The sequence below is a fragment of the Anser anser genome, assembly GCF_964211835.1.
Source record: "Anser anser genome assembly, chromosome: 4".
NCBI classification, from domain to species: Eukaryota; Metazoa; Chordata; class Aves; order Anseriformes; family Anatidae; genus Anser; species Anser anser.
In genome coordinates, this window is record NC_139724.1 from 55,409,421 (window position 1) to 55,434,387 (window position 24,967).

Genomic DNA, 24,967 nt, shown 5'->3' on the forward strand with positions numbered 1-24,967 from the left:
ACAGCGACAGGACCCGAGGGAACGGCATGGGGCTGGGACAGGGGAGGGTCAGGTTGGATATCAGGAAAAGGTTCTGCACCCAGAGGGTGGTCAGGCACTGGGACAGGCTCCCCAGGGCAGTGGTCACAGCACTGAGCCTGCTGGAGTTCAAGCAGCATTTGGACAATGCTCTCAGACACATGGTCTGACTTTTGGGTGGTCATGTGTGGAGCCAGGAGGTGGACTCAATGGTCCTTCCGTGTCTCTTCCAACTCCAGATATTCTGATTTTGTGATACTATGATTTGCATGCACGGGCCGTGAAAACTCTATCTTCCTGTGCTTGGACATGGTGATGAGGCATGGACGTATTTCCTTCTAGCTGGTACCAGGGACTTGCCACCTCCCCTCTACTCCTTTTGATTTATATCTAAGTGTATCCTATCAGGATACCACAAAACCACCCAAAACTTCAGATGCCTAAATGAGAAGCTCAGAATCACACATCTTTCTCCAGGGGCTTCCGTGTCCAAGCTGCACCTACACAGGAGGCTTGCAGCAGCCCCTGAAGATGTTTGCCCCTCTCTCTATATTCCCTGTACGTTCAAGTAGGAAAAATAGAACAAACGAGTTTGAAGAAAATATAGTTTCTCACAATCTTCATGTTGCTTCATGCTAAATGCAAATAAGAATATTGTCATTTACACCCTTTATGAAAAATACCACAGTACTGTACAGTAATAAACTAGAACTTCAATTTGTGGTAACAACATTGGAACATTTTGATGATTATTATAGGAAATTATTTTTAAAGGGAACAGTAATGTTTACACCACATTCAGTACCAAAAGACAGTTTTATATGCAGACTTATGAATCCAATGTCCCACCTGATGAGTCATTTTCCTTTAATAGTAAAACAACAAATTAAAGATTCATTAGATTGCAGGTGATTGAGCTGTTTAAAGCGATCAGGCTGGCAAACATGTATAAAACCCTCAGCAATGAATTGTGTCTGACAAAACCTTATAGAATTAACACAGAGCAACCTCAGCAATAGTCTTGTTAGCTTTGCTGCGCCTGAGGCTGATGTTAAAGGAAGATTATTAAAGGCAGATTAAAAAATTACAGGCATAGTCACAATAATGACCAAAAGGAGGAAACTAATGAGGTTTGGATTTGATCCTGAGATATGATGGATTCATAGTGCATGCACATAGTGCAAGTTCAGACATCATTACTGAAACATTCATGAACCCTAATACCATACCTTATATCAATAAAGAATATGTTGAAATTTTGGATATATTTAATTTCAACTAAGATATTTAATTTCTCTAGTATATTTAGTGGTAGATAAAAACAAGCCATCAAATTATCATAGATTCATAGAATCGTAAAGGTTGGAAAAGACCTCCAAGATCATCTGGTCCAACCATCCCCCTACTCCCAATATCACACACTAAATCATGTACCTAAGCACCAGATCAAGTTATTCTAGCAAGCTGGACTCATTACTGATTGGTTTCATTCATCTTTTTTTTTTTTTTTTAATTTTAAGGAAATTATACAGTAACATCTGAAAATGTCACTTTAAAAGTCAGATCTGTAATGTTTTGTGATTTCAGATACTTTCCACCTTAAAAGCAGCATTTTTTTGCCTCTTTGCCAACAGAGAAAGCTACAGATTCATTGAAAACACAGTTTTGTTGCTGATGAATGATCTGATCCAACGATCTTTTGCTGGACTTCATGGGATCAGTCCTACCACTTTTACTGCTTGTAAAGTTGCACTTGTAACACTGAAACATATCAAAGTCCTCTCTGCCTCATCTCAGACAAGTCCTTGATTGCCAACTTTTTGAAGAATAAATATTCAAGAAATTGCCTTTGAAGGAATTAAATTAAACCATAATTAATTTTTTAACCTAAGATACCTCTTTTTGTCCAGATCTAAGCACTTAAGCAATTTGTTTTGGCAACAGCCAAGAGAGATTCAGAAGTATATTGTCCCCATTTCACCTAGCAATTAGGTGCAGGGAGTTAAGTCTGGGCAGGGATTCAGACCTGTGACAGGTCTGCAGTGTTTAGTTGTAATGGGATAGCAGAAGCTATTGTTCCTAATTGTCAGCCCTATCATCTTCACAGGAACTGCTCACTGCTGAAGTAGGAAAGCCTTGCCCACTTGTGAGTTAGATCCCGAGTGACTCATATTTCAGCCTGCTAAATTCATGTAAGCTTAAACTGAGATCAACTAATCAAAGTGGAGCAGCTCCATTAGGAGAAAGTGGTGAGGATGCAGTGAATACTTCATACTCTGGGCTGGAAATTGCCTGCAGGCACCCAACATCAGCATTCAGGTGTCACTGAGACCCACTAAGTGGTTCCTCAGGCAGATGCCAGACTTGTAGGGATTTAAGTGCTGTTAAAGTGCCTTAGGGCATTACATTGTTCATCTGTTGCTAGGGGTTTGGCTGCTCCCACTGATGTCCCAGAGGTGTCCTTCCACTCATCCCTAAGGGAACTGTGGCCGTCAGGCTGATAGAAACCCACACCATGCTTCACCTCACGCATGACTGACAGTAAGGCTGGTAATGAGGCAGCTCACTGTGGACAGAGAGGTTTGTTTCAAAATCTCTCCTGAACTGAAAGAAGGACAAGTTTGTGGTCAGCAGGTACGTACCCAAATCATCAGGCTTCTTGGAAGCTGGCGAGCTGCCTGAGTCTGCTCTTCCAGGCTTCCTTCCACTGGTGGATACATCTTTCTATGAAATAAAACCTTTTTTTCCCCTTTAAAGCCATACATTTCAGTCAAATAGCCATTTTGCTCAGTGAGTGAAATGTCCTTATTGCACTAATGCTTGCTGTGATGTTAATCTATTAGCTGATAAAAAGTATGTTACTGCTATAGATAGAAAAGAAATAACAAAAATATAAGATCAACATTTCTATTTAACTTCAATTTTAAAAGACCTTAAACATTCTAAATGTTCTGTCTAAAAAGCCTACTTTTATAATCAAATGCTAATACCCAACAATTTCTTTCAATTGGTATGTACACATACATGTATGTGTATGTGCAAACTGAAGACAAAATCACCAGCACAACAACAGGAAATGCTCTCTTGTTTTCAAACCTTACTTTTCATATTTATACTGGCTACATTCTATGTCCCATCTTTCATCCTGAATTTCCATGAGATAACACAGCGCATTCCCATGTCCATCCTGCCTAGAAGGCTGGTTCCAAGTCAGGAAAGGACCTCAGAATTTGTAACATACAGGCCTATTTACCCTCCTGGTCTGCAGAAATGTGGGCTGAACTGATATAAGCAAATAGACAGGTAAATAATGACTTGAAAATCTGGAACAAAACGGTCAGGATATCAATTTTAAAGGGCCTTTTATTTAACATCCCATTGAAAGAAATTTAGTACAACTAGAGGTATTTTTGGTTTGTTGCCAGTGTATTGTAACCGTATTGTAGCAGTACCCTATAGAAATTACATATGCAATATAAGGTGATTAAGATATCTCAGGAACAGCCAGAGATATTCTGGGGACAAAGATAAAATAAAATCAAAAAGCACAAATATAACAGGCTTAGATGGACCTTGTTTCTGAGAAATAAATATTATTTGAATTGATACCACTTGCTACAAACAAACAGAAAAGAAATGCCCTTTATTTGTTCTTTTATTCCTTGAGGGAACAATAGCCAATTCCTCTCAAACTCAAAGCAAAAAAATGCTAATGGCTAAACAACAGTGAATCATCTGAACTGAAAAAAGAAAAGTATATTTGCTTAAATTTATTTGCACTGCACTAATGATTTCAACAATAAGAAAAATAAACATATGAATCCATTGAAAATCTCAACAGAGTATACATGTTAACTGCTTGTTAGGCTAAACTGCAAGGAATTAAATTAAACTGATCTGAATCAAAGTGAACAACTGAAAGCAAGATGGAGAAGGCTGTAATAAGGCACTTTATCCAAACCAAGCTTTAGGAAGCTGGAATTCCAGGGTATATGGGGGCTAAAAGATGTCCTGAAAATAGTTGCCTCTACTTCTGTGTCTGCTACCTGTAATGCGGTGCAGTGTCAGTGCCTTCTGATGCTCTCACACGGATGTGCCTGACAGAATATTCTTCAAAATCAAAAATATGAAGGAAAAAACAAAAAGCCAAAAAAGTTGTAACCTGTCACTTCCAAGATGTAACTGCATTCAGAACAACTCTTTTTGTTGTTAAGTACAATAGTTCAGTTGGAAGGGACCTTCTAGTCCAACTGCCTTACTGCCTGCAGTTGTAACGCCATGCAACTTAGGAGTTAGTGCAGACCTTTTAAATTTCAGTCCTTCATTCCTATTTTGCTTCGTTTCAGTGTAGACGCTGGTAAATTCCTAAGGCTTTTGCCACTAACTCGGACTGCCTATCTATAAAATGAGGATAATGACAGCTTGCAAAAAAAAGCCACAAAATCCACAAACGAACAAGAAACATTTTCTGTTTTGACTGCTAGTAGCAAAGGATGTTGTGTATTTATGTATCAGCTGGGACGGGACTGTCACTTTACATTTGTCTTGTTTGTTTTTAAGAGAAAAATGATACATTAAGAACAGTAGCAAACACTTTAATTTGTTTTTTCCCTATACCTGGTGATAATAATAGTGTCCATACTCCGATCCTTTGGTTGAAGCTTGCAAGTAAATATATTTATTTTTAGAACTTCACCTGACTGCACAAAACATAAAAGAAGAAATTTATTTTTTTCTTACTGAAATTATCAAAGTGAATGGAAAACTGAAAGTATAACAAAGATATTTCTGCACTGAGAAACAGATTTTTTTTCTGCCCTGCCTAGATGTGCACTTACACTCCCTGGCTTGAGAAATATTGCTGTGTGCTGGGTCGCAGAGGTATGCCTTAATTTCTCTCTTTTTTTTTCCCTGGAGGCACTGCAGAAGTACATGGAGGTGGTGGTAGTGGTGGCACAGCTACAGGTATTTCAGGAAATTCATAAGGATACTGCTTTCAGCTCCATGAAAAACAAAAAGGGGTTGTTGAACTGCCTTGTAAGAAAACCAACTGTAATTGCAGCTGGAAGTATGGGGTGCAAGCGCTTAAGTCTTTTGCTGTGAGAAATGTACCTGGCATGAGGTGTGAGAATGATGTTACTTGATCCTTAGCCTGTCTTTTAGGAAATTAAAGAGAACAGCTGAAGCTGAGTAAACCAATTCCCTCAGCTCTGAACTTCACCCACAGTGCAATATTTTTAAATCTCAAAGCTTCTGCCTAGTGGTAGGGAGATATACAATAATGGCGAAAGACTTCTCAGGATGTGGTGGGTAGGAGCTAGCAGTCCGTCATGCAGGGAGATGTGCTTCCTCAGAAGAAATTCATTACCTACTTCCCTGACACACTTTGCTTCATCAGAACTCTCCTTTCTTCTGGATGTGAAAATATCAATGGTGCCCTTCCTCCACACTCTTCTGTCCCCTGTGTGGTCACACAACACCAGTTTAGTTCATTTTGTAGCCTTTTCTTTCACTGCCACTGCTGGGTCTTCAAGCTCCCTGAGTGTGGGTACCGGTGAGAAAATCAGTCAAAAAGCATAAAATAAGATAAGGTCTGTGAATAAAGATAGGGGAAAGGACTGAAAATTTTGCCTACCTCTGGCGGTACACTTGAGCTCTCACTCTGATTTGCCTTCAGACAAATGATTCATTTTCGCTTTGCCCTTTTTTGAAAATGGGTGGGAATCTTCTTAATGGGCATGCACATTTTTCCTCTCATATAAAGCGTGGGATCTGGCAGGTGACTTCTACTGCAAGCCCACATTCCTGTAAATTCTCTGACAGGTCCCACAGCAGTTTTTAATAGTGGGGCTGGACAGAAAAACAAACTACGAGGGCGAGATCTAATAGAAGATTTCAGCAACCAGCCCCGGACTGGAGTCAATAACCTTGCCTGTGGAATCCCTGCCCTTCCTGCAGAGGGTGGGAAAAGTACCTTTCCTGGAAGATCTACCCTGTCTTCTAGATGACAGCATGGCTGTGTAACTTCACTTCGTAAAATAATCACAACACTCACCCAAGCAGGGAGGAATCAAGAAAGGGTCTGAAACCCTGTCCTGCATCTCTTAGGTGAAGACTGGGTAATGGAGAAATGATTCTTCTGCCACCGCTGCCTGATGTGCCTCACTGAGCAGCCAGGGATGCAGGCATCATGGAGCCGGAGAGGAAGAAGATACCCTGAGCCTAGGGCTGGGAGGACAGGACATTGGCTTCTGGACACCAGCCCCAAGGAATTAAAATCTAGGACTCCTACTGCCCTCTTTGGTATGTTTCATATGAAAGAAAGGATGCTGCCTCCTGCTGTACCCATGTACCTTCTGAAAGGAAGGGGCCACATTTTTATACTCTGGGAAATACAATTGTGCTAATGTCTATAGGAAGGGTTGCTTATTTTCCAAATTCCCGTCTTGAGATAATATTTAAGATAAGTGATGAGCCAAAGAGCTTAGACTGAGGTAATTTTGCGCATGGCAAGATGAGATGAATTAGGTACCTAAGGGATAACACAGAGGCCTCTAGTCTGTAGTCACCTCCAAAGCTGCAGCAGCTGAGGAGGAGTTTTTAGGACTGCGAAATCTATCCATGCACTCTATTGGAAGTGGACCTCTACCTTTGTATTCAGTAACATAATTAAGCTGTGTTTCTCAGTAACATACATAGCCCCTATGAAAGTATTAGAAAGTGTTTATTAATGAGCATCATCAGAGGCAGAGATCACTGATGGGATAACATTTTTAATAACACCCCCCCAACTTTAGGAAACCTAAAACTAATTTTAATATGATGTGACATTTCACTGCAGATTTCTTTTTGCTGTTTTTTTTTTCCCCTTTCTTATTAGAGCTAAACAGATTGGTATTCATTGAGAGTGCAAATGAAAACCTAATTTTGTAATTAAATGTCAAGAAAATGTTTTCACAAGTTGCACAGAATAATAGAGTCCCCATGAGCCTGATACGACCCACGACCGTGTAGTGTGTTGTAAAGCAGCTAAACACCATTAATAAACATGTTTTGCAGGGATATAAAACAAATGAAGGCCCAAAGGCAAGCTTTTAGTGTAGGGGACATTAGTTCTAGCAGACAATAATGCTACCTCTCCACAGCACCCAGAATTTAGTGTTTACCACTGTATGCAAAACAATGTAATATAGTTAAATGACCTCTCTGATAACTTGAGACGTGATTTTTTTTTTAATGCACAATTTCCTTCTTTTTTTTCAGAGAAGAAAGCTGAAGTTAAAATTAGTATTTTTCAGCTTTCTTGTCAGATGCAAGGAGTGTATTGTGCCCTATGATCTAAGTCAGTCAAGGACTTCTAGTAAGTGGTACTTGTAGTGTCTACTGCATGCATGTTTTGACAGGTAACTTCAAGCACCCAAGTAACACGCGTTGTAAAACTTCTCAACACTGTGAATAGTGACTCAGTAAGGAGCTTTAATAAAAATCTGTTTCTATTTTATGTCTGATGTCTCTTACGTGAGAGACTCTTAACTCTATCTCAGCGTCTCTATCTCCCTCCCAGCCAAAACCAGGACACCCATAAAGGCAAAAGCCATGACAAGGAGTGAGACTGTTTCCAGATAGGACTGTAGGAGGTCAGGAAAGCAAATCTCTTCCTTCTCAAGGGAAACAGAAAACTGGTAAAAATCTAGATGTTCTTTCATGGAGGAATGGGATCACAAAGAGAAGTATCAGCTCTTTTGGGACTTGAGAAGACCAAACCAAAGTTTACACAAGAAATCACATGGATTTGACAAAAGAAGCTAAAATTAAAGCAGCAGGGGTAAATGATTATTTTGATGTACTCCATCCTATGCACTGCATCTTTTATGTGACTTGGCAGACACAGGAAATCGTCCTCTAATTTGAATTTAGAATAGACTAAAGCAAAAAAAAGAGTAATGCTCTTGTCATTTAGTATATTTTTAAGAGGGAGATGATGTAACTTTAGAGAATGGATTTAATGCAGAAGAACACTCGGGAAGACACAGAGCCTGAAACCATTTTTTTTCAAAGGAATATGATCTCAGGACATTATTCCCTGCCTCCAATAAGACCAACTGGAAATCTTATCCCTGATGTTTTGGGAATGTAAGAGGTTGGAGAAGAACAACTGTCAGCCTCTCTTCATTGCAGATGCTACTCATGACATGGTGGTACTTTGTTGTTCACACAAAAAGTGATTCTACCTCTAAGTTAAAAAGGAAAAAAAGAGGAGTTAACAGGATTGTGATGCACTTTTATCTTTTCTGAAATTGATATATTACAGGTGAATGTACCCCCCCCACCCTAATGTAATGTTTCACAGCTGTAGCGTCAGTTAGGTACGATCCCAGTAGATCCTTTTAGCAACAGAAAAACACTCTAAATGTCTTTAGAAAGCCACTGACTTTACAATGTCAAACTTCCTAAAATTTTGCTATGAAAAATTATGACTGACGACAGAGTAAGATTTTTTTGTTATTGATTACATTATTGATATTTGAAGTAAGAATGGCATGATGTTAACAACCTTGCTTAGAACTTATCTTGCCTAAATGATTCAGATGGTTTTGCTGATCTTACAGCAAGCTGTATTCAATAATGGTTTGGGGTTATGATTCCTCCTGTTATGTAGTGTCAGCACAAGAGAAACGTGGGTTCAAAGGGATAGTCTTCTATCCCTTCAGCAAAAGAGAAACAGGACTTCTTTGGGAAGATTGAAGACGAGTCTGTGCAGGGAAACAGACTGGCTATTTCCTATTCCAACTGATAGCAGGGATCCAACAACAGCCGAAGCTGGGCAAACCAGGAACTAATATGGGCAAGCCTTAGCCAAGCCTCTCTAGTTATTGAGGATGGTACAGTATAATGACTATTTGATTAGTCTTTCTGAGCATGAGCCTTGCTATATATACCAGGCCTAAGACACATCCTGGGTAGGAGGCCACTCTTATTTCTATGAATTTTTATGAACTGATGTAACACCAAATCTGCTTTGCAAGTACACGTGGAATGGCCTGGATTATTAATTTTGATTAGTTTCTGGATTTTTATGACTTTTATTTATGATTTTTTGTATCCTTATTTGCCATTTGTAATGAAACATTCTCTCTTCCAAGCCAGCTGGCAGTGGTTTCAGGCCTTGTTTGGACAGTTGGTGGCTGGTACGCTCTGAACAGATACTTCATCAATCGTCTTCAAAGGTGAAAAGAAACGATTAGATAATTCCTTGCACAAGAAGAGATGCATATAGAAAGACTATAATTTGCCTTCCACAACAATGTTAGCAGTATGGTGGCCCAGTAAACACAAGACTGATACAGAAGTATCAGTCAATTCTGCATGGTCTTACATGACTTGCATCTGTGTTCCCTACCTTTCACACGCCTGGAGGGGAAGAACTGTTTTTCTGGTTTATTAAACTGCAGTAAATTTGAAGGAGGCTACACAGGACATTAGCATAGCTGCAGGCTCCATGGAAGGAGCTAATAATTTAAACTGCAGTAACAGTTAAGGAGAAAAAGTAAAAATATGGAAGGGATCTCCAAAGAAACTGACCTGAAGCAAAAAGAGGAGAAAAGGCTCTGTCATTTCATGGCTGGAGGAACAAACTGACTGGACATTGACAGCAAATGTGATGATGAGTGGGAAATTGCTTGAGAACTATAGGAGCTGGCATTTCAAGTAAGTGTATTGGCTCAAGTTCTGATGCCCAAAGTCCTCTACCATTCTCTGTGCAAGCTAATGAAGAGCACTCAAGTCTAGTCTTAGTGCACCAGTCGGGGACCAATAAAAATAAAAGTGCGATACTCTTTGCAAACGCTTGCCCATGTACATGTGCCTCATCTGTGTCTGGACAGAGCTAGCATGTTTCCTCTGGCATGGTATGGTCTTCAGATATTCCTCCTCTGTTCATGCTCACTAATCGTGTTTAGATTGGACCCTGAACAACCCACTGAAAGTGACTGGAAGGCTGGATTTCCAGTCACCTGGGTATTCTGCATCACTGGCCACCTGACAACATTTTTTGTTGTTGTTCTGAAGATTTATTTATTTTTTAATTGGAAGGACAGCAAATCTTTTCTCAATAATGTAAAATCCCCAATGGTCACAGACTAACCATGTAAAATGTTAGTTACTTGGAATGTTACTTATTGCATGAAAACGTGATTGCTTTAAGTTGAAATGTCTTAAAACTTCTGTTGTGACTGCTATCATGATTTGGAAAAATCATGAATCAATGATGTAATTAGGGATTTTGGATGATAGAACAATTTCATCCCATTTGAACAATCTAAAACAGCATCTAAGGAAAATAGAAATACACACATCTTATTTTGTAGCTTAAAAAAAGCCACATCAAATGGACAAGTATCTTAAAATATTCACTCTACTGTTTCCACTCTTATTCTTTATTTAATGATATCTATCAAAAGGAGACAGACTAAAGAAAGCACTGTGAGAACAGAAATTAAAACTTTCCTTGCCTTCATAAACCACATCCTTTAGACACCTGACAAAGGTTGTGACTTATGAAAACAATATTATTTGAAGTATTAAGAGTGCCAGCAATCTTTAGTCAATTCACATTACCAAATATTAAGAGAATACTAACCCTAATAATTTAGTTTATACGAAATATAAACCCATTCTTTCATAAAGTCATCTTCACAACTGCTACATTTCAAAATCTGCTGTTCTTCAATATTACCCAATATTAGTTTTCCATTTACAACATAGTTTAAAAAAATCACCTTTACAAATCCTCTTGGCTTGCACTTGCTATACTTCAAGAGTGAAGTAGGTCAAAATAAAACTTTAGCTGTAGTAGCTTTCTAGTGGGTTATCTTTATGCCTTTTCTAACACTAATTTTAAACTAAAATACATGTTGTACAAGCACTAAATGCTAATACTGACTGCAAGTAACAGGTCAACTCATTAGCCAAATGTTTAAAAGTTCTGCAGCATGGAAATGAATAAAAAATAGCAAAGGACTTTAGGTCATGACACTTCTCTCAGTAAAAATACTATTTTGCCCATGCCATGAAATAGCATGACAGAGAGACAGAGTACACACTCTGCTAAACGATGTGGCCAGGTGATGTGCTGTTGTTCCAGCCATGAGTAGCACAAGTACTCTGTAGTCTTTTTTAAAAAAAATAAGTATTAAAATAGTTTCTATGCTTTGAGAAATAGTTGACAAAGAATATGTAGTTTACTCATAATAATTGTGGTCTCTGTAGCATTCTAAGCAAGTGTTCTTTGCTTTATTTTTTCCAGGTTGAACAGAGTAAAAAACTAGTGTGAAGTTTTCCAGCTATGAAAGAAAGAAGTATATAATATTTAGCTGCTACATGGCATACTAACAGACGTATGCCATGTCATACTTCTGGCATGTCATGCCAACTTCAAAATAAGCACCTTGCACTGAAAGCAAGTATTTTAAGAGAAAAGAAGAAACAGTGTATGGATGCATGTCAGCATCACCATGATGATCACTAATACTTTCTCTTATTTTTTCTTTTGTAAATTATTATCTTTCCTTGAAGGAAAAAGTACCCTTGAAGAAAAAAATATGCACTCTGATTATCTTTAAAAAAAAAAAACGTGCTGCTGATACCAGCATTTTAGAATATTCAGACTGGAAAGTGAACTTGTTACCTGCTGGGTAGGTCTTTGTGGGTATGTTATTGGAGAATCAAAGAATTTCTGAATCTCTGGATTTTAGAAAATGGAAGGTGCTAGGTGCTAGGTACAAGCAAGAGTAATAAGAGTTCTCTTTGAACTTATCAACTACAAAGTTGACAGTAGTATGCCTGCTACATACTGTAAAGTACACCGTTTCTTTACATAGAAGCGAGATTGTAAAGTTTAGGATTTTTTTTCCCCGCTCACTCATGCAGAATAGCTCATGTTGGCTTTCTGATATACAGTTTCATTTACAGAGTAGAACATTACATCTAGTTGATTAGAATACTACCTCGGAAGATGGTTTGGTACAGCTCTTGAGGCTCCAGAGAAAAATAGATCTCATAAATCTCAGGCAGCCTATTTCTTCCTCTACACATTATGAACAGAATGAAGCAAATTTGAGTTTACGCAAATCTCATTCTCACTAATATGGTCATTCATATTAAATATCATACTTAACCTTTCTGGAAGGCAGCACCAAAAATTCCAATTATGTCCCAAAAAAGAAACACAGTGACTTAGTACAAATCATGTACAATCTTCTGCAGGCTTAAAATGCGAGCTATTTAAAGACTACATCAAGAAACAACTGAAAAACATGCAGTTTTGATGTTGCATGCAAAAGCTGCCTGATGAATCTTGTAGCTATTTTCAATGGATTATGGTTGAAAAATGGATAACAATTTTTAGGCCCTAAATTTTAGAGAATCAGAGATGATTCACAGGAAAATACATTCACAGACCTAAAGAAGATCAAGGAACTCACTTACAATAGCTTAATCATATAATATTATCCTGCCCTCGATTCCACTTTGTGTGTATATGTGTTGTTCAGAGACAAACACCAGGAAAAGGGTTATCCACCGTTGGCCTGTTAGTCTGAATGAAGACCAAGGCTTGCCGAGGGGAAAGTCACATACTATGCCTTTAAAATGTAATTACTGGTTCCATTTTGAAGGGTTTTAAAAAATAGACAGAGCTCTCCTCTGACGTTTACGAAAAAGTCTTTCCTGTCAGTTATCCCAAAACAGGATTAGTGTCCTCAGACCTCTACTTAATGCCAACATTAATGCCAGCAAGTCATACGGAGCCATTCCTGATATGATGTATGACTCCAAACCCACTTATATTAGTGGGAATTCTTATTTGGATGGCTTTCAAATCAGATGCTGAATGAGAAGAAAATTCATGGTTTGATATTTCTTCCTTTGAATATATGTTATTGGGAGAAGTGGGCTGTTGTGCTTACATCTGGTTTCAGCTATTTCTCCTCATTCATTTAAAAACTATAATCTAGATCTGCTTCCTTGAGGAAAATTAAATTCTGAAATGCACTAAGCTTTTCTAACTTCTGCTGAATTCCTTGGTGCTTAGCATTCCCCCTGACCTGACTGTTTTAATATAGACACATTTTCCTGACTTCAGTCTTCCTAACTTTAAATATGAGGCTGTTTTCCCCAGAGAGCAAAAGCAAAATGTAAATCAGGTGTTCCAGACCCTGTATGTATTAAGTTTTCGCATCAGGAATAAATCCTAAGGTAATACCAGAACTGATCTGGAAGTGGAATATTTAAGAATTGGGAGTAAAACAATTTGGATTTTTCTCTGAGCTGGAATGCACTTAGAATTAATTATCAAGCATTAGCACCAAGCAAAGAAAACCACATAGCAGTGTGCTTCATAGAATGATTCAAGCATGTATTATACTGCAGGAACAAAAAGATCTGGAAATGTAAAAACTATTTTGCTTCTTGATTTTACCATATTTCATCTTCAATTTCACTTCAGGGTGATTTAAGGACATGCCAAATATTGTAAATTGCTAATATTCATTTAAAATCCTACTGGAAGCCCAATTTTATAATGTTAGGACTTTCTTAACAGCTCATTAATGCTGAAATTAACAACAAGCTGTCAATAATTTCAGAGGGATAATGTAAATTACAATCTCTTGTTTGTACAGAGCAGGTAGAAAATTAAAAAGTAGAAGAAGGTCTGGTCTTCTTTGGACCAGATGATCTGAATGATGGCTGGGGAGAATCTCTTAGATTTGTACCTGTCAAAGCTGAAAGTTCAGTCTGGATTCATTTAAGTATTTATTTGCTTCATTTCTAGACAGTTGCCAAATCTACTCAGTGTTTTCTGTTATTTGATTTAGTTATTGTGCTTAAGCAATAGCAGTCATACATCTGCTTTATAAATCTGCCTCTCATCCTTACTGCTGGTCAACTTCAAATTGCATTGAAGTTGTGATTTTGTTTTCCCAGTATAAATGTGTCCAAATGAAACACATTGTAATGAGAACCTGTCCAGAACCTACTTTATACAAACAACTTATTATATGTCTAAGTTGCATCCCTCCTTATACTATTGTAAGTATGCTGACCTTAAGGGACAGCAAGTAAAGTTGAACATGTATCATTAGTATGCGATAAAAAAAGAAAAAAAAATCTCAGGAGTAAATAAAATATTAATTTTTATTCATTTGGGATCTTGTTTTACCTATACGATTTTGCTAAATAGTAGCTGGCCTTTTATCTGACCATAAAAATGAACTGAATTTCTAAGCAAATTAGTCAATGACCAAGAGGTCTGATGATATTCATATGACACCAAAATCCTGGACACTTCATTTGACTGAATATTTAATTGAAGAAAAAAAACAAACACACAGAAAAGGCATCAGAAAACTGGGGGCCAGGCCAGAACCAAGATAGTATGCTCTGTATTTTTAAGAGGAGTCACACAGAAGGATAAATCATAATTGATGAGGATCCCACAATAACACAGTACATGTTTGCAGAAATTTGCTTCCAGTTATGCTGGTCCTATTTTTTTTTTTTCCCAGAGAACCAGTACTTTTTGGAAAAAATACCTGCGAAAGCTCATCCTCTCATAATTACACATTCAAAATGTACTTGAGAAACTTCAAAGTTCATGCTTAGACTTGCTAAAATTTGGTATTGGTCTTTGTACTGTGTTGACTACAATTCTACTAAGACAGAGTCCAAAGGACGAAGAGTCCTTTGCTGTATGTCCTGTTATGAATACGGAAGTACCTCTGAGTTTTTGCCATGTCTTGGGAGACTATCACTAGTAATGCAAAACACAATTCATAAGCAAAGATTATCAAAAGCTCGTTAAGTATTCCCTTTAGACAATGAATGGGAACACCTGCTGAATTTTCTCATCTGGCTGCTCTTTTTAACAAGCAGATTACAACCTATCCTATAACCAAAAAGCCTGTATTTTGGACTAGGACTTCAGTGAATGCATCAGGTGAAGAGGAATAAGAGGTTAAGTGATCTCCATTTCTACAATGTGCTCAGGTTTTAAAGACAGAATAAGCACCTTTATTAGTACTGTATTAGTATTCTTTCAGTGCAATGATTCAGTGCTGCATTTTCCAATGACTTTTGAAATGCAAGGTTTTTGTGTCTGATATGCTACAATTCAATTTGAAAGTGCTGGTGTAACCAGCGTCTAAGCACAAATTCGAACATGTTGAACTGAGCAAACTGTTACAGGCGACAAACTCACACTTCACTGCTATTTCTCCCTTTCATTTTACAACTGCTCAGGATGTGCTCATGCAAGAAGAGGAGCTCAGGCAGAGACTGCGTGGTGCTGCACAGCTGGACAAGAGCACCCGCATGTTACAGCTTGCAGGGTGTGTTCGAAGAGGAGGGCAGAGGAGCATGCCAATTCTTTCATCTGTACCAAGGGCAAACAACAGCAGGTTAGTACCGCCTACTAGTTAGGGAACCCCAGGAAAAGGGCAGTAAACTCTTTCTGCAAATATTCACTATAGATTAACAACGCTCTAAATATCAAGCACTGCACAGCCTTAATATCAAACACTACACTTCTGTTCCTCAACTAGCAACTAATTACCTTCTCATGTCTCTTTGCTGCCAATGGAGAAATAGGTGCACCTCAAGAAGATGACTCAGATATTACTAGAGGTAACTACACCTTTCTACTGGTTGTTAAAGGTGTATAGTCTGGATTGAGAATAGACACAAAACAGATGAATCCTGTTCATGATCATTACTAGCAATGGGATAACATAACAGTCATTGTCACTCTAATGCCTTGACAGTATTGCCATCTCTTATCAAGTTACTGGGAAACATGACCTGACAAAATGTAAAGGTTCCAGTGATGCACTGGAGACATATTTATTTGATCTTGGTTATCATTATGTACTGCAGAGTTTAGTAGTTCACAATGTAATAAATATACCGCATTTCAAACCCCCTATCTAAAGTACAGAGACAACCAGCATGATTTCTGTACAAAACTTGTATGGGAAATATTTTTCCTACAGAAATAGTACTTTTTTCCCTCATAAATCTTGATAACTTTGTAGTTCAAAAATAGCATAGTATGTATGTACACCTACAGTAAGGGCTATGAGTTTCTAAATGATCATGTATTATAGGTACTGCTTTTACATAGATAAAACAAACAAACAACCAAGAACCCAAATGAAAGCCCCAACAATTTCCCTCTCCCTTAACTGGATCTAATGTTGATAGAACTTGGGTACCAGGTAAGTTGGGGACCATACCTTCCCAAAGAAAATGCCACAGGAAACGAATTACCCACTTTTTCAGAGCTGCTTCCTCCTTTTCATTTACGAATACATTTTCATTTGTTTTTTGCTGTTTTCTATCTGAAGGAAAGCTTAAGACTTCTAACTTCTGCACTTTAATTTCATTTTCTCTTCATCTGATATCACAATACAGGCACACTTACTATAATCATTTCATATCCGTTAGTTAATTCTGAACACTCAGATTTAATCCCAGATCTGAGTTTGAATTAAGGAAGCAGCAACTGAAAAGTAAGAAAACACCCAGCTGAATGGAAATGGCAAGCTTTTCAGAACTTTCTCAAGAAATGGGAAGTTGCCCAAAGTCTGCATTGCCAAAGTCAGTTTTTAATTATGTTACCATAAATTAGAACTAATTATGCTTTCTGGAATGGAATCATCTTCAATTTGTGTTGTAAATGAAATAAAACCCATCCCACAAAGGTATAGCAGAGGAAAAAACAAATGTGCATAAAGAGATTTCTGTAATTTTGCCAGTCTAGACATTGGGAGAGCTATTACGCCTGTCCATAGCTGGAAAAATTGGACTTAATATTGAGGTCTTTGGCTCATTGCAACCTCTTTGCTGACTGTTTTATTCTGTTTAAAATTTCTGGTTTGGCTTGATTTCTCTTCTTTCTTTAGAAACAACGTCATGCAGGCAGTTCTTAATAGTTTCAGAATTCTGAGCTGCTAAATTATTCAGCAATGGTGTATTCAGACATTTCTTTCACTGAGAATTCAGAACATGCATGTTTAAGAGCATACATGGGTAATTGCAGGTGTTGCTAAAAGAAAAATGCCAAGCCTTTCCGCTCTAAGTCAGTAGTACGCTAAACTGAAGCAACATTGTTTTTTACTTTCAGACCAATCCTTGAAAGTTGGTACAAAGGTCTGTAATAACAAAATGCTTGTATTTTAGTAAAACTTCTGCTAATGATCAGTATAATAACTGACAAAATCGGTTGAGCAGGATTAGGCATGCTTACTTGAAAACATCTGGTCTGATTACAATAGTTAAAATAATGTTGGTTGTCTTCTTAAATGCAAATAAAGAGTTTTGATAGAGGGCAATTTAACTGAAAACTTACCCTAACGTCTCCACAGTCCTATAACTATACACAGAAAAAAATGTCATAACTCACCCATGTATTCCTCTCAAAGATAGAGACTCAAGGCAGCTGATAATGAATTAAATAAGTTTGGGAATAATAGAAATATTTATCTTTTATAGAAGTATCCCTGATCATAGCAAATCCTACTCATTGTAGTAATTTTTGTACATTCTCTGAAGTCTCCCTTTCACATAGTACCTCTCATATAAAAAATAAGGCAACATTCTTCCTAAGTCATCTTGTCTTTTGCTTTGATACTTTAATAGATGCTGTTAAGTGTCCAGTTCATACCACTGAACTGCCAAAGTCATTAGAGACTCTCTCTCTAGAACCACCCAGAAAGTTCAAGAAAAACATCCTTACTCTTTGCAGATAATGAGGATATGCAGCTCTCCAAACAGCTGGCAAAATGCATTTATCAAAAGCCAGTATACTTTTTGTCTATGCATTGAAAATTAATACAGTCAGCATACCATGCACTAAATTGCTCTTAAAATATTCTTCAAGTGACCTATGTTCATCTTAAAACATGGCACAAATCTTTCTAAGCACAGCAGAGGTAACAATTCACACTATTCTGAATTGTATAGTTAATACAAAATCAGTGACAGCAAAATCTATTGTATATGATTCACTGGGAGGGAGAAAAGCATACCTACCAGGATTATATACAGTCTACTGTCAGTGCCTTTCAGTTGTTCAGCCCTATGTGGTGTTTGGCATGACTTCATAAATTCAAATTGCTCCAGCTAAGAAGCTGCGAGGAATAGCTGAAAACTGTCTGTTGAGCTTGATATAAAACAACAGGTTCATCTACTGTAAGATACTTCTGACATTAAAAGAGATAGGTAAGGCTTTATAATGGCTTTTATAATGTTTTGGTCTCTCCTTTATGCCTAATAAAAACAGCCACTGAAAATATATCCTTTTTGTCAGTTTTACTGACTCTTTTAAGAATCCTAAAAGCAGTAGTCTGGCGAAGAGAAGGCAGCGAGCAGGAAAAATCAAAGAATCAGATTCTCCTCAGGTTGTCTCTAACCTCCAGTCTTTTCAGACACTAATAAATGGCATCCTAACTTGTCCTGGGCTTACCACACAAAACAGCAAAACACAGATGAGAGCAGATAGCTCCTGCCTGCTGCTGCGCTTCTACAACTAAGTCCTTCTACGCCAGCCAATAATTCATGTCTGAGAAATGCCAAGAATTAATTAGCGGTGGCCTCCTTACACAAGCAGTCCATCTTCTTCTGCTGTGGTGGTAGTAGAATCACATCTTGTGGTTTTTAAACACAACTTGCTATAGGGACTGCTCATGAAAGACCCTTCCCTCCTCTCCACTCATGGGGAATAATCGCAGTTACTGTACAGTGTGGTGTAGGGAAACTGTTGGTTGCAGTACAGGAAATGTACAGTGAGGAATATCAAATATTCAGAAAGAAGAAAAGAATACATTTGTTACTGAAATGGACATGTTAGGATAGCTAATAATCTACTATTGTTGTAAAGGAGAACATTATTTTTATACCCACAACAAAACATGGACCTGCAGAACTTTTCAGGCAATCTTCTAACAGCTTCATGCGAGTCTTCTGCAGCTCAGGACTGTCCCATTCATCTGCTTCAACTCCCCAGTATAAGTCTATGACCTGGAAAATAATAATTTGTAACATTGTTAATGTATCATATGCTCTTTCTACTTATCAGATTAAAAATTAACTTTGACAGCATGTTGTGTACTGCTAGGCATTGTTCTGCAGGGCTGTGAAAGGCAATGAGATCTATATCCAGTCCTCATGTAGGCTGGCAGGGTTTCCTTAAGTAGTAACAATTTGAGCCTCTATTTTCCCTCCCAGATTTTTTTTCTGTTTAGATTGTAAGTACACTCGAGGACTGGGACAGGCTCTCATTTCACATTCATATTTTTGTGAAGAGATTAGCATGACAAGATCTTGATTTGATGTAGTCTCTATTTGCTACTAGATTGCATATAATGGATAGGTAAGAATAATGACAAAAGCATTGATAAAATCCTGGCTTCACGGAAATGAATGGGAGTTTTGCTGTAGATCACATTCAAGACTACGACTTGACACCCCATGTCACTTGTAGCCACAGGATATAAAACCATCCTGTGAGCATGGCTCAGAAGAAAGAATATGTGCAGTTCTGTAATATCGTGCTTCCTTTGTTGGCTGGTCTTTGTCACTTTGGAAGCAAAGATTGTACAGATATGCAACGGCAGACAGCTTGCTGTTCAGCCTTTCATTTATAGCCACAGACTCAGCTTTGTGATGGTAATGGGATGCAAACAAACTCCTGACAGAAACTGGAATAGCGATGTTAAACTTATTTGAAGAAATTAAGCGATGAAGTGTGATTTCACTACACATTTTAACTAAGAGGCTGAATTCTTATTGTGGACAACTGAAATTAAAAGAACAGGGAACATATGTATGCATTTATAAATTTTGGAATAAAACTTATGGTACATGCTACTACACCCTAGTTTAAGCTGCTGTTGAAGTTTACGTTACGTATGTACCTTGAACAAAGAAGTCCAAACTGCCAGTTTTAAAAAATAAAATCAAAATTGTATTGAGACAGGAATACATCACAATATTGCTTATTATAATATTATTTGTACTGTGGGAGCACCCTGGTCTTGCTGTGAGAAACACAAACACAAAACTGATTGTTGTCTAAACAGATCAAAAAATCGGCCTGAAGATTTAATATAAGAGCTAGCAGTGGGTTGATGTAAATTCACTGGTGTGTAGCTGGTTAATCTCCTTGGAAAATTTCTCATAACAATAAATGACAAGGTTTAAGACCTAATCCTAGAAGTATTTATGCCCATGTTTAATTTTACTACCAACAGCATTGTTGGTTATTTCAGGCAGAAAAGTTTGGGACCTGTGTCAGCATTTGCTGGAGTAGGAGCTCTGTTGCCAAACACACTAGGTGATATACTGATCATGAGTGAAACAGCCCTAAGTATAAATGCATTGTAGCTTACACTGCCAAGAAAATACACTTAGCATCTTTATTTTTTACAGACACTCTGTTCCAAAATTTTGTTGGAACAAGAGTCTTCTGCCTTATAAAATCACATCTCAAACAGCCTTCCTATCTCCCTCATTTTTACTCATTTCTTCTCTGCCCTTTGTCTTTTAATCTGATTAGGAAAAAGAAGTGTTCTCTGCTTTCTCTCTCCTGTCTGTTATTTATCTACATGACTTCATTCCTGAACTTCATATTGTATTCAGCTGTCTGATTACTTGAATGATGTATGATAGAGCTTAAGTATTCTAGTCATAAAATTAGAGCATCTTAGCATACAGTCAAAAACATTTGAATTAGTGGTTGAAGAAATTTATTGTGCTGCTCAAGTTCATCTGAAACATAGAGGCAATTTCTATTTTAATTAACTGTTCAGAAATCTGATAACACTGTAAATGTGAAGAGGAAATTCTCTGGGATACTGTATATTGTAGGGGCTCGGCACCTGCCTTCCAAGTGTTATAAGGTTATAGATTATTTTTATTGGGTAACATAATTTTGGTGCATAATATCTTAATGTCTTATAATTTGTCCTGCAAAAAGAAATGTTTTAGCCATCAAACCTCTGAAGGCACCACCAATTTCAAAGGGAGGAGCTTATCAGTTATTCTTTGTGCCAACTAAAATAAATAGGATATACTACATTAAAGAAATGAAACAGGAAGACAGCTGTGTCTGCTGTTGAAGTATATTTTCACTTACACTTGGAAGAACGGCTTGACCCCACTCTTACATTCAGTAAGGCTGTCACAGTGAGATGACAACCAGTGCTCTGTGCAAAAGCCAGTGCAACAAGATGGGCTGACACTGCTCGAGGTTAGTTCCACACAAGTCACCTAATGGAGACTTCTCATTCACGATTCAGTGCTTCCCCTTGTTTATTTTAGCTTTTGTCCTACCAATCTGATAGTTTCATAATTTTTCTAATTAAATGGAATAATTTTCTCTATCACATCTGACTGCTTACAGACACTAAAGTTTTCATTCATGCAAAGACTCTACTTTCCTCACACATGCATCACACAGTGAAAATGATTTGAAACAGTCCCATTGTTCCCAAGAACAAAAGAATATGCTGTTAGTTAACTACTGCTAGTTATCCTCCAAAATTTTTCTATTACAACTACTTTAACTACTCTGTATTCCCCCGTGCCCCCAAAACCCTATATTCCAGGTATAAAATACCATGCATTCTGGAAGCATGTTTCTCTGCTAACTTTATTTCTGTCTTAACCGATACCTGTTTTTCAGCAATATTTGCTGATTCTATAGAAAAGGAAGTGCATTGAACAATAAAATCCATAGAGAGATTTAACACATTCTGTTCTGCTTCTATGCACAGGTGGCTATCTTCCCCAACAGCTCCCACCAACTTTAGGATGCTTGACAGATCTCATGCCTTGCAACACCTGCAGCGCTTATCAGTGGAGCCAGATGACTCAGTGGTAGGTGGAGCAATGAATGTCTTGGAACGCATTTCACTTAGGTCATGATGTATCATGCAGAGGGTGTTTTCAGAGCAGCCTATATAGTAATGCCTTTGTGGTAGACCTTTGAGGTCGCTCACATTTGTTCAGTACAGGATCATGTAACAGGATGCAAGGTTATGTGTTCTGGTCTGCAGAGGGAAATATAAATGTATCTCTGTAACTGAAAAGTACATGATACTTTCTGGACACCACTGCATTAAAATCAGCTGTGTTGATTTTGCATGCTAACACAAGAAACATCACAAGAAACAACACAATCCATCAGTAGTAGGAAAGGCAGAAAAAGTCTACCTCAGGGCCTCCCCCAGAATACTTTACTATTTTCCCTTGGTAATTTTGGGTGCAAGTTTTTCTACTTTGCTTCCTCAGTAATGTGATAACTTTCTAGTTGTTTCCAGAAATGTGTCAGTGGAGCTGTCTCTCAGACCTCATATCACATATGGACTCTCCTGGTGTTGAAACTATAAGATAAAATAATTTGCTTCCATGAATATCAACTAGAGTAAACTTAATTATTCCTCCCCTAGAGACTACATTACAATTCAGCTGAAGACAGACATGCTTTCTCCCACTAAGAATTCAGTGGATTATGATCTGTTTGGAGGAGACATTTCCCTCCTCTCCCTGACATGTCTCCTCAAAGATGACTGAGAAATTAAGATGCTGAGAGAGTTTATATTGGCATTTTCCATGAATATCACGTGGTAGTAACAGGAGAGAAATGTTTTGTTATTTCAGTATCTTTTGATATTCCTTGCATGTATCACTGCACCTGGGGCTCCCCAATCAGCTGATGAGCTAGGACCTTCAGAGGAAGTTCTTATATAGCCATAATCAGAAATCACTCTGGAATTTACCACCATGCAGACTCAGCAGCTCCATTGTGACTCAGGGAATTAAGACCAAATATCCTAATTCAAGAACTTGTTATTTTGATTAAAAGCCAGCTGCACGTACATCAGGAATAACACACTGTGAGGAACAGGATGCTATCTAAAAGGCAATAGTTGTTGTCAAGGAAGCTATACTCAGGAGAGATGAGTTTCTGGGGTCAGTGAGATGGGATGGTAACATTAATATGTGAAGAAGGCTTGAAGATTTAGAACCAGATTTTTTGAAAAACCAAACATTTTTACAACATTGCATGCTGCATTTGTTTCTCTTAACAGAGAGCTAGTTCAAGGCATGCTGACATAAATGGGTCTGATTAACCTTACTGGACTGTGAATGAGGATATACCTGACTTAAAACTATCAGTAATGTAACTGCAATGCCAAACTTGTGCGTTTTAAATCAAATGTAACTGTACTTTTTTACTAATTGGCTCTTACCAAATTTGTGTATGTGTCTTCCACAGTACAAAGGAAAATTTGAATTGAATGAAGCAATGGGAATGTTATGATTGACATTAAAGGAAGCAAATCCCATAGCATAGGAACTATAGGCGTTATACTATAGGCACAATAGGAATTTTGTTGAAATATTCCACATTCAATTCATTTTTTTAAATCAGATTTTCAATACTCACCTGGTTAAATCATTTTCCACATTAGAGTAGAAGACAAACCGGTAAGTAGCTAAAACAATTAGGGGACTATGCAGATGATGAAATATAATGCTGACGATATGAAATTAAAAATATATTGCAGGGATGACATTAACTTTCGTATGGTTTCTAGAATCAGAGCACAGTATTTCAGCTCTGATATTATTTATCCTTAAACAGTTAAAATACAGATGGTTTGATTAAGTTTCTAACGTGAAAGTTGTCACTTGGTTGCTGTATTGCTTGTGCCAACAGTGAGATATCATGCTGTAAAACTGCGCAGTTTTTTCATCTGTTCTGGATTTACCTCAAATCTGCCAGTAAGATAGTTTAAGTACGTCGATGCAGTACAATTCATATATATGAAATATAGTTTTTGTAATTTTCTATTTTACCAATGATAAGACAACAATTACAACATTCAGAAACATTATACATTCTGAACAGAGTTAATTGCAAGAAATAGTATTTATCATAATGCAAGATTCAATAAAACCTACCTGAAATTCCAGGCCATAGTTTTCCCTGCAGAATTCTCTCAGCTTAGGATACACATGCTCTCTTAGGGCATTCCTTTCTGCTATTGTATCTGTGTTGGGAAAAAAGATGTTATTTATATGAACTCTCTGCTTTCAGTCAGAGATACTGATTTATCCACATAAAAAGAGCCCTTAAAATTCACAAACACACCCCTGATGAAAATGTAGTGTTAGGATTTGATCTCCAAACTGTATGTTGTACTTTTTTTGTTTCACATAAATGCGTTTATGTGTGCAACATCAGGTTTAATACCTATCTTCATATGCAGTGTATATTTCAGTAAAGTGCAGCTGAATTCATCTTGCCATTCAGCAATAAGTATTTCTTTAGCAGTTTGACTTCAATGTAATTTTTAGGAAGTTGGATTTTACTAATTAGAAACATAAAACAAAGAGATACACCAAAGATGAAACAGACTATTGCACTTAGAAATAAACTAATAACATTAGTTAATGACATAATGTCAAATGCTATCACTTTCCTCAACAACTTCAACCTGATAGTACCTTAAAAGGCAGAAAGAAATAATAGCATCTTACTTATGGTATTTTTTGGTCCAGGTGATTCCCGATAGCATACTAAATGTGCAGTTCTGACATCATGTTATTCTCACCATGCAAAATGACATATTTTGATAATAAAGTACAATATTGTAATAGCATGCCAAAAATATTGCTACATTCTGTCTGTCCAAGTTAGTCTGAACACATTCATATAAAACATATCACTCAAGAAACAGCCAGTCGGATTTGAAGTAGATTTGTTTTGTAATTAGACCTTGTATAAATAATATATTTTATTGTCCCTCCAAATAAGATTAAGATATGTGATGGATTTGACTAGGCCTAGATTGTGGCCAGTGTTGCCTGCGTTAAGACACAGAGG

At 37.5% G+C, this 24,967-nt stretch overlaps 1 protein-coding gene across 2 annotated transcripts in view; it reads right to left on the minus strand.

Annotated features, from left to right (window-relative positions):
- Nucleotides 1-24,967, minus strand: part of NWD2 (NACHT and WD repeat domain containing 2) — a 59,467-nt gene that overhangs the window by 14,288 nt on the left and 20,212 nt on the right. Inside the window, exons 2-3 of one of the 2 annotated variants that reach the window (XM_083835683.1) lie at nucleotides 24,043-24,131; nucleotides 18,976-19,092 (exon numbers count right to left, since the gene is read on the minus strand). In XM_083835683.1, the coding sequence (XP_083691809.1) occupies nucleotides 18,976-19,092; nucleotides 24,043-24,131 (206 nt within the window). Of the gene's footprint in view, nucleotides 1-18,975; nucleotides 19,099-24,042; nucleotides 24,132-24,967 lie in introns of those variants that run through there. The other variant, XM_083835684.1, reaches the window with a different exon arrangement.